The sequence below is a fragment of the Euwallacea similis genome, chromosome 11 (genome assembly GCF_039881205.1).
Source record: "Euwallacea similis isolate ESF13 chromosome 11, ESF131.1, whole genome shotgun sequence".
Taxonomy (NCBI): Eukaryota; Metazoa; Arthropoda; class Insecta; order Coleoptera; family Curculionidae; genus Euwallacea; species Euwallacea similis.
Window position 1 is genome coordinate 811135 of NC_089619.1, and position 11068 is coordinate 822202.

Consider the following 11068-nt stretch of genomic DNA (forward strand, 5'->3'; position numbering starts at 1 on the left):
AGCTTAGATCACATTAGTCAAGTGTGCTTCTAAACCGTAAGCGCTACCTGCTGCCGTAACGCAGCATTATTTCAAACTAATCCATACCTAACATCTACTTGTTGCTCTTTAAGCGCTAAAACAATAGCGTTATGCCAATTATGGAGGCCCGCCAACAGGTACCGTTATAATATAACGCAGTCTTTCGTAGCGCAAAAGTGAAATTATTGAACGGGACCAACTTCGGCTTTCGCCGAGCTTTCATTATGCCGTGTTGCCAATTTGAATTATTTGGCTTGTAAGCTGCACGTCAGAAACTTATTTTTTATATTGTTTATATATATATTTATGTTGCATTTATATTTTATATTTTATGTATATTTATATTTTTACTTAAATTTGATTCATTGACTTTTTTTCGATTTTTCCAGAATTTTTTGTTTTTGACTTGTGGAGGTTCAAGTTGAAGAGAATCATTTTAAAATTATATTTAAAAAAACGTTGACAAGGGGCAGAGCGAGTTTATTAACGCTCCTGCTAATGGAAAACTAAGAGAGATGTGGGTAAATTAAACCTAATAGACAGCTCACTGAAAAATTGCCTAATATAATAGGGGGTTCTATATAAAAATGTAGAGTTTTAGCGCGTCAAGTAACGTGAAATTGTCTTTCCAAAACTTTAAACTTATAGCCTTATAAAGGCTCAAATTACACAAAAACTGCGATAAAGATAGCTGTTGGAAATTATAGTAAGGGGTTGTTAGACTTGTGATTACTAGGTTTATTTATTTTCTCAACAATTAGAGAATCCAATGGGAAAAATTAAGTTTATGGGATTTGTCGTAAAAACTCCCTTTACAATCCTTATATTACTGGAAAAGTAGGCGAGATGAGCATAATTACTTCTGTAGCAAAATTAGACTTAATGAGTAGAAAATTTGAAAAAACAATAAAATGTCGGATGATCCATTATAGAAAATAGTTCTGGCATCCCCACTATAGTGAAAACACCTCAGGAAGTCTCACGTAAATTCTCGAAATTCCTAAAGAATCAAGTTGACAATTCCTTAGAAAGACATGCACAAGTTCCATTCCAACATTTTCATGGATTTAACTTTCAGTTAAAACTGTCAGCACCACAGCAATTAGCCCTTAGGCGCTCACAATCCCTCCCTTCAAAAATTTACAGGATTTTTATTAGCGCCGCATTGGCAACCGCGCCATACCAGGTGTGCCACATTGGTGACGCTGATTCACCCAAAACACAAAACGGATTTCATTCATACACATACCGTACGACCGTTTCATCCGAGTGTTTATAGTGCGATTGGGCTAATGTGCATTTGTTTCGAAAAACCTGCATCTCTAAAAAAGTGAAAGAACATGAGTGCCAAACTGGCGGTCGGCATTTCGCAAATCGATTGCGACGACACGGAGCCGTTGATTAACCCTTTCGTTCACCACCTGGAATTGAACAGTACTTATGAGAAAATTAAGGTAAAAGGGAGCAGATCTGAAGGGGTTTCGGTTAATTTGAGCAGAATAGAATTAGAAAAGGGGAAGGGACGAGGTGCTGCAGTCTACTGAAGAAAGACATGTCGGTATCCGGTGAAATGCATATGGGAAGCTCTTTCTGATACTGCCAGATAGTTCAAGTTTCCAAAGCGAATTAATTATTAATTTATCCATAATTGATTAATTAATTAATTAATTAAAGTTAAATTCCCAAAAGTGTGTTTCCAATAGTCTGTTCATGCCCACTTCATGCAGTAATGGTATGGAGTATTGAGGATACCATTACTACTGACATACTTACTTAATGATAACCAGATAAGAACTGTTCTTCATATCTCAAATTTCGCTTTATTCGCAAATCAAAGGCTCCACGTTCATTACTTTTCATGATTAGTTTGCACAATTAATTATTTGTATTTGCATGTAGGGCCAAATTGAAATAAGGCGTCAATATTCACATTCAAGCCGATATTTTCACAAGATTTCCGATAATATTGTGTTCAGAATTTACAGAAAGTCCTACACTTACATCTAGTGTTTGTTTATCTTAAAAATAACTGATGTGTGTATGGGACTATTTTTAGGCGCACGTTGAAATCAGAGTTAGTGCGAAGACCTCAGAATGCACGAACACGCCCGAGAACGAATTCAGACATCTATATGCGTGCTTTGATTTCAAATTAATTTCTGCTGAATGCGGGGTTTTAGAAAGTGCAATTACGAGACGGAAAAGGTATTTACGAGGAAAAGTAGCGTCGAGTTAAAACACAACGAAAACTAAGGTTTAATTAAACCGTTAAAACATATTTTGTCTTAGTCCGCCAGTCCGCGGCGTTGGTAAAAAGTTACCTATTAATACTGCAAAATAGGCTGTAAAGTGGTACTTTCAGTTCCTAGGCTATGAAGTAGCACTTTAACTGCTGTTTACCTACCGCAGGGAAAACATTCCCGCAAAATGAAAAATATATTCAAACTTTTTTAGATGACTGAAAACAGGTAAAGGCCATACGAGTCCCAAACATTCGATAAAAGTTTATTTAAATACATCAATACTAAAATGGCTGTTTATGCAACTAGTTAACAGAAGTACTATTTTGTGTAACGGACAGACTTCTGCTGAAATGGCGAACTGAAATCGTCAAAAACGCGCGCATTTTTCCAAACTCTGATTTTCCAATGTGTTTCATCCGAGATTTTTTCGAGTTTTGATCTAGACACATCAGAAAACTTGCTTTATTTATTATACATGATATGCAAAGTTAAATAAGCAGTCAATTAAACGTACACAGAACCACAGGAAAAATAATTATCAATATGAAGTATCTAGTAATTTTAAGATTGTTAAGCGTTGGTTTATAGTGCTGTAGAAATTTGACATTTGCATATTACCAGCGGGTACCATTCTGCTGTCATCGGTACCAACTTTATCCTCGTAATACCACATACGATAATTAACTTATGTTTGAAGATCAACGACCTGCCTGAAAATGATTACCTTAATGCATACATTACTGTATAATTTTTTTCTAAATCATGTTTTTAGCAGTAGCATCAATTTCAACTTTCTCCTACTTAGTAAGAGCTTTTATAATACATCAGTTCCCTCTATAGAAAGGACAAGTATTGCTATATACAAATACATGCAATCAATCTTGATACTCAAAAAAAAATAGTTTACTTCTATCGAAATCCCCTTGGTGGTGTAATTTTTACTTTTACAAGTTAGTTGCATTAAATGTTTATGTAGTCATAGAATTTACATACTAGATACGTGAGAAACGACAGACTGATAATAAAGACCTCATTGTTAAACATTTTCTTAACACAAGTATTTAGGTTAGTTAAAGTCCATTTCCGATTCCCATTGATTATGACGAAATTTTTATTCCACGAGGCTTGAAAAAGATAAAATTTAATGTCATTGTTGTCATTTAACTTAATTTCACGACTGATTTAATGTCACCGTTGGTCGGTAACGTTTTTTTTTTCTACTCAGAAATCCTGAAACATCGTGGAAGTGCTAAGACATCAACGCCAATCCATTACTAGATGTGCATAGTAATATCACCTCATCATACGGCAACATTCATGCAAAAACTTTTGAATCATAATAAATAGTAATAGTTTTACTCCAAATATTTGTTTAGTTTATCGCAGAAAAATTGCTGCTCTGAGCCTCCGAACTCGGTTTTCGGCCAAGAAAATACGCTTCATTTTCTTCATTTCCTTAATATTTTAATACGTTAATCATTTGAAATCTAATATAAGTGATGCTTTTTTGCGTAAAAGGAAGCTGTTTTCCCATCATTTGATCCGTGGTACATCAAAGCAAACGTAGGTAGCAAACCGATTATACGATGACCAGGCGAATCTTATAAATAGTCGGTTGATATTTATTTAAGTTGGCCATTGGCCAGCTTTAATAAATATAAACCGATCTATATATTAACAAGTACCATTTATTATACTCGGCAAATATACATAGCAGCTTAACCCACTATTATCGACCGTTATTTTGAGCGGAAATGTTAGACGGATAATGTAGATTTTAAATATTAAGTGAGTTCTTGAGCTCATGTTCCATGTAAAAGAATCAGAATTTCAATATATCGCATCTTACATAATCTACCATTTCTTACGTAATCCACTTACCTTCTACTTACCTACTACTTATCATCACTTATGTAATCTACTATTTTCATGTCTACAAAAGTATTGTAATCTACCCGAGAGATACTCTTCTAGTAATGGATTCGCGCAATTTTGCAGGAAGTCTGCGTCTAAGAATCAATTTCAGAACTTTGTGTGCAAATAATTAGGAAAAAATTGCGGGTATTTTTAAAATTAAATTAAATTATAATTCGGTTTAGTAATTATCCAGGAATTTTTTCAATTGGGTCGTTCTAAGGTAATCAACAGATCGCAGTTGTTCCAAAAATCCTCAAGTCCAGAACAGCGTTCTTCACATGTCTTCCATATACGCTTGAACGTGTATATTTTGTATATTATTGTATACACCCTGTATATTTTAAACGCTGCCTTGAAGCAGACCATCCAATTTTGGAAAGACTTGCAGGACATCCCATTTAAGAAAGCTTTTTTTGTATAACCTGTGTAGTCAGCTGCGCTCAAATATTTCGACAAAACCCCATAATTTTTGCATAAAACACGAAGAGAGGGGGCCCTTATAACGGGACACCCTGTACCCATTTAATAATGAATTATTTTTTCAGACAATAGTTCTCACACTAATCCTTGTACCAGTCCGAGTGGGTCTGATATGCTTCTTCGTCGTCACCGGATGGATTCTGGCCACAATAGGCCTTTTTGGCGTACCCGAGCAGGAGCTGCATGAAAAACCCCTGGAGGGATGGAGAAAGTACGAACTCTGCTAATATGTTTTGGAGTTCAGAATGGCATCACTTCTCTTATTTCCCTGTATTTTGCGAAATAAAAGTTGCTGCAATGATGTACATACAAGGTGTCCGGTTATAGTAATCATTGTGGTTTTTGCGAAGTGCCGCCATTTTTTACCCAAACGAACCATAATTATGAGTTTGTATTGCTTAAAATGGGAATGGAAGGAATGGAGTATTCCACTCTAACTGAAACCGCTTGAAGGTTGCAGCCTTCAAGCGGTTCGACTACTTTAACACTCTAAATCTCCAGTTTAAACAAGTTGCCCTTTACCTCCTTCTCTCTTCACCGTTCCGCAGATCGCTAAAACCGATAATCGCCAAATTAATTTTCTGCATATACAACATCGGTGGGGTACGCTTGAAGGTGATTGGTCGCCCCTCTACACGGTCTGAAGCGCCATTGGTGGCACTAGCCCCCCACTCCTCTTTCATGGACAGCATTGCCATGGTTTACCTCGGAGGGCCCTCTATCGTCGCCAAAGGCGAAACTGCCTCCATACCTTTCTTTGGGAGTAGGTCTACTTTATAATATGTGTCGCTCGTTATGCTAAATTATAGGCTTTTGCACAACTGTTTCGTACCTATTTATGTTGAATGCTGTTAAAAATAGGTAAAAGTCTCAAAGACCAAGAGAAAACTGTTTGAATATGCCCCATCCTTTAGCAATAAGTACTAACTTTCCTCTTCTGGATTGAACCCCTGCACCAGTCTAGTTTGCTTTTTTGTGTGTGATGTGGTAGAATTGGGCTTAAGATTAGACCTTAAAGTTCAATGCCAGGGCATTTTGTGAATATTATCTGCGGTTGGGATTGAGTGAAGGTTACCATAGGCAAAAGTATGTAATCGGTTATTCCAAACAGGAAACTAAAAAACATCATAAGCCTCTTGGGGCAGAGCAGCCTGATGGCGGGAGGCATGCATTTTACCATTAAGGGCCGGCAGGCTTCCAGAGACGAAGCCCCTATTTTAGTGGCCGCCCCCCATTCCACCTTTTTGGATGCAGGGATCGTCTACGTTACTGGATTTCCATCCACCATAGTTCGTACTGAGAGCGTGAGCTTTCATATAGGAAGTAGGTCTAGATTTTCTTATTTTATTTGTTCTTTGGGTTTTGGTCCAGGTTGGTACCTACTAGTTTGCATGAATATCAATTTTTCAACAAATTCTTGCGCTCTGAAACAAAGTTCTTTTGCAGAGCTAATAAACTACACCCAACCTATTTATGTCTGGAGAGATGACCCTGATTCTCGACAAAAGTCGGTGAAAGAAATAATAAAACGGGCCACGTCCGACATGGATTGGCCGCAGATTTTGATATTTCCTGAGGGAACGTGCACGAACAGGTCCTGTCTGATCAGCTTCAAGAATGGGGCTTTTTATCCAGGAGTCCCCATTCAACCTGTTTGTATTCGGTATCCCAATAAATTGGATACAGTGACTTGGACTTGGGAGGGGCCTAGCGCGTAAGTATGCCAGGCATGCTTGAGGCCTAGTAAGCATTCAAATTAAATCTAACAGATTCCCCGCCAAATAATCTAATTATAGAACTGGCCGCCATGCGGTGATATCTTGCACTTAGAGGATCCTGTTATTCTATATAGGGTTTCAATTTTTATATAATACCTATTCGCAAATTGTCGATAAATGCCCGAGTTCGAACATGCAAAATTTGTTTTCTTAAGGTTTGGTCTTCTGGAAATACATATCAAAAATCAATGTAAAAAATTTAGTGGGGATAGATCTGATGGACGGGCCGGCCAAAGTATATCTATGTGACTCTCCTAGCAAATATTTACAAATTTGGAGGAAATTCTTGACAGCACATTCTTGAACTGCGAATTGCGCAACTTTGCCCCAACTTGGCCCACCTCGTATCTTTTATGGTTTTATGGTCAGATACCATATGACAAATTTCTAGAGTAAATATTAAATGCTATTAAAAATTTTTTTTTTAGATTAAAATTGCTTTGGCTTACTTTGACACAACCATCCAGCAACTGTGAAGTAGAGTTCCTTCCAATATATTATCCAAGTGAAGAGGAGAAACGGGACGCAAAACTATTTGCCAACAACGTTCGAGCTGTAATGGCAAAGTAAGCACTTCACGAACATTCTAGATTAGATATTCCTATTTATGCCTTGCACAGTGTGTTTAAAAGGCTCAGAAGTAGGAAATTTTCTAAAAATCATTTTAAATTACCAAATTCTCACACGGAAAAGATACTAGGTTTAATGGTAATAATAGCAATATCGGGTTGATGTTCGTTTTCACCGGCCAAAAGGGCGACATTAACAAAAATATAACTTGGAATACTCCGTTATTTCAAGGCCTAAAGGATCGCGACTTTGTATCGGGGAAAGGAGGGGGAAGCTTGGACACCCTCAGTGTGATATTGTCAAGTTGTGCAACTTTTTCTAGACTTAGGGAAATTTCAAACTTACCATCTGGCCTTAGTGGCTCTATTTGAATCATAAAGCTGTAATAAGAGTTTTTTTTAATTTTTATCTCAGTCATTTATTTCGAACCTTTCAATGTTTCATTAGCTGCAATCTTCTTTATGGTGTATTTCTTACTTCTAGGGCCTTGGGCGTGCCTGTAGTCGACTACTCTTACAGCGACTGTAAAATGATGACCAAAGCGAAAGAAATGAACTTGCCCTTCGCTAATTCATTGGTGGAAGTCCGGAAATTGAGGAGGAAGTTGGGGTAAGACATAATCCAGCCAATCTGCGTTACGTTTTATTTTATGGTGCTCTGGGATTTACATGGATTGAAAATGATTATTAACAATTCAAGATTCAAAGGAACAGATAGAGAGGAAGCTCTAGTCAAATCCAACAGTTATACTTGCAGAGATTGCAGCAAGGTCACCTTCATTGAGTTCGTAGACACCATGAGACTGCACTCCAATGAGCAGGTCGCTTTGCAACTCTTCAGAATTTACGACAAAGTAAATGACCACCCCCAAAAAGATACATTAATTTAATTTAGTTCTTTTGCGTAGAACAATACGGGTTTGATGGATATTAGAGATTACTTGCTGGGAGTCTTAGCCACCGAAGAGGAGAAAACCACCGAAGAGATTGTGGTCTTGGCATTTATGGTATATTTAATCGAATCTATGCCCTTCGTTCGTTTATGGACGTTTTCTCATAGATATATGATGTCAAAAGAAATGGTAAATTAACAGCCGAAAATTTCTGCAAAGCAGTTTGCCAGACCCTAGGAATAAGTCAAGAGTACGGGCTGCAGATCTTCGACCAAGTTGATCGGAAGCAGCTGGGATTCGTTCGCCTTGGTAAGTCGTGCAATCTGGACCATACAGATCAATACTACAGTTCCTTATAGAGGACTTCCTGACGTGGGTATCCAAATATGTTCCCCATTTGATCTACCTTGGACCCAATGACAAGCCCAACTGGCAGAACTTGAACGTCTACCAGAACCACGAGAAGAAAGTTGACTGATCCCCGTGTGTTGTCCATATGTAAAGTGGAACTACAGTGGGCAACATACTGCTAGTGTACAGTATGTGTTGATTTCCAGGTTATGCACGTAGTCGGGGAAATGTACCTTTTTCATTATCATACAGTTATACATAAAAGTACGTAGTTGTTGTTTCGTTACCATTACCATTTTAAGATTTTTATACCGTGCAAATGTTGTTATCGCAGTTTAGTTGAAGTAAACATTCTTTGTTTATAGTGGCTGTTTATATAAGGAGTATTAAGTAAAGGAGGTTTTTACTGCAACCCCAATTTGAAGCTTTTTGTATTATATGCAGAATCAAAGTAGTCCCAATGCAGTGCTTTCAATTCAAGAACTTTCAGCTCCAGCCGAGAGAGGCCTCGATATCAACAACAGGGATTTGATCGCGTGGTTTCTCGTCTAAATCTAATTTTTTTTCATTTGGAAGAAATGTAAATGCCTACTTTTCAATTGAACGCACTGTATATATTTGTGTATTAAGTAGACTCAAAGATCAATCAATGAGTATGACCAAATGCCTGAGTAGTTTCTCAGTAGGAGAAAGTTTTTGGTTCAATTGTGACACTACTACTCAATCGATTTGTTAATCGTGCTACTCTTGTCCTTGAGTATTGATAGTTCGCTTATTACCGATAATTTGTCATAAATGACAATTTTTTCTTAACACCAAGAAAACCACAAAACTTTCCCGTAGGTTTTACCAAATTGAATCAGTCGGGTAAGACAAACGGCAAAACACTTAGAAAAAGTGACTTTAAGGAAATTTCTGCCCTCTATGTAAATATCAAATTTTAACACCAAATTTCCCTGTTTCTTCTTCCTTCCTTGACTCCCTTTCGGTTTCTTTCCTTTTCTCTCCTCCTTTTCTCCCTTCCTCCAAAAGAAGCCAATCCAACGTTGCACTTCCTCCGTACACCTATATCTATTTCCAAGTTCCACCTTCCTAAATCAGCTGATCGTACATATCCTAAATATTCTTAGCCAGTAGCAGAGCTTTGAAATATAAATTAAATTAAACAGGTTGCCAAAATGTCAGGAATATCGAAAATAAGCCGAAAACTGCTATTTAGAGTGCTGCGAATTAGCAGAAATATGTGGGGGTCATAAAATGGGTCGATTAAATGCAGGAAAAGTTGCTAATTTTTGCATTAATGCTGATATCGGGAGAAAATTTTTCCTAAATTGATTTTAGCTCTTTTGGGCTTTAGTTGGAGCTAAATGACCGAGGCACGGTTGAGGTAGATTTTATATTCGACGCTTTTTTCACATTCGAAACTTTTTCCCTCGTAGATTCAATAGAATCTTCAGGTCTACAAAAATTAAGGAAAAAAAAGCATTTTTAGTACTTATTTCCTATATGTTCCCATCAATTTGCAGCACCCTGTACACGTTTCTAAAAGTTTTCATATCATTGTAGTTAATAGGAGCGAGAGATAGAGAATCTCGTAAGGCTAAAACCATTATTATTATTATACCCGACGAAGATGACAAAGAATACAATTTTTTTAATTTTATACTGAACAATTCGGTAATTTTACTCGGATTTTGAAAGTACACCTGATCCATAAAAGTTTTTAATGTTATAAGCACCGAACATATATGTAGGATAGAAAGTTCACTCAGCCGCGGCACATTGTATATAGAAAAAGCTATTTCGGCTAGAATAAGGAACAAGGATTTCTTTATGGCTTACCCTGTATACTTACAAAAAAGTTTTATTCTGACGAGATATGCTCATATTAACCTCAATGATACAGGGTGATGCATGACGTGCTATTCAAATAATAAATAATCTTCGTAACCATGGCGAAATGGACATGCGTTTATGATATCTTCGTTTGAAGTGACCTCAGGAAAATGTCACTTCAATTTGTAAAATAGGTACGTAGTTCAACACCCTGTATACTATAGAGCAGTTGTTAAAAAGTTCGCTATATTTTATACTTTTTTGACATGCTGATGTATAAGTATTTATAGGCCATATTGTTCTGCTGTTCATGATTTCAAAGGAAATATAATATATAGTTGTTATATAAAGCCTTAAAATATTTATTTTTGTGTATGTTATACCAACTTATTAAAAATCTTGGTTTGCCGGGAAATGCAAATGTTTTTCCCGTATATAAATTAGAGATCCTGCTAATTCAGGATTGTGACAATTGCCGATTTCATCGTATAAGAGAAGTTATAATTTAACGCAAACCCGTTAAAATTTGACATTAGCTGAAATTCTAATCACACTAATTTGTCGACTTTGACAAGTGTCACTGTCCTGATATAATTTACACGGAGAAAAATCATCTACATTTCAAGGCAAATCGATATTTTTTATAATAGATATGCCCATCTAAAGTTCGTCCTTCCCTTTTCTGTAACTTCGAAGTGAATTAACATATCGCTTTGAAATTTGAAAATAGATATTAAGGCGTAAAATATTGCGTTATGACATAAACTTGACAGCTAAAAGTGTCAAATAAAATATTCCAAGATGGCGTACAGTTGCCATTTTAGAACTTAGAGATGACAACTTAAAGTAAAAATTTATTATTTATAATATAACCCATATTTTTTCTTTCAATTTAGAGAACGGACCTTAGATGAGCACTGTATTTATGTTATGTTAACATTTAATATTGTATTATTTTATTAGAAGCCATTTGCACCCGT

The 11068-nt window shown here is 36.5% G+C and overlaps 1 protein-coding gene across 2 annotated transcripts; it reads left to right on the forward strand.

Moving 5' to 3' along the window:
* The first annotated feature begins 1204 nt into the window (after positions 1-1204).
* LPCAT (lysophosphatidylcholine acyltransferase) lies at positions 1205-8647 on the forward strand. 2 transcript variants are annotated; one of them, XM_066394794.1, is made up of 10 exons: positions 1205-1475; positions 4727-4872; positions 5210-5424; positions 6108-6375; positions 6868-7005; positions 7493-7618; positions 7709-7862; positions 7917-8015; positions 8069-8210; positions 8261-8647. In XM_066394794.1, exons 1-10 carry the CDS (start codon positions 1362-1364, stop codon positions 8377-8379), a joined length of 1521 nt encoding a protein of 506 aa, XP_066250891.1. In that variant the 5' UTR covers positions 1205-1361; the 3' UTR covers positions 8380-8647. The 2 variants fall into 2 exon arrangements, with proteins under 2 accessions (XP_066250891.1, XP_066250892.1); XM_066394795.1 differs by lacking the exon at positions 5210-5424 and adding an exon at positions 5773-5984.
* The last annotated feature ends 2421 nt before the right edge of the window (positions 8648-11068 follow it).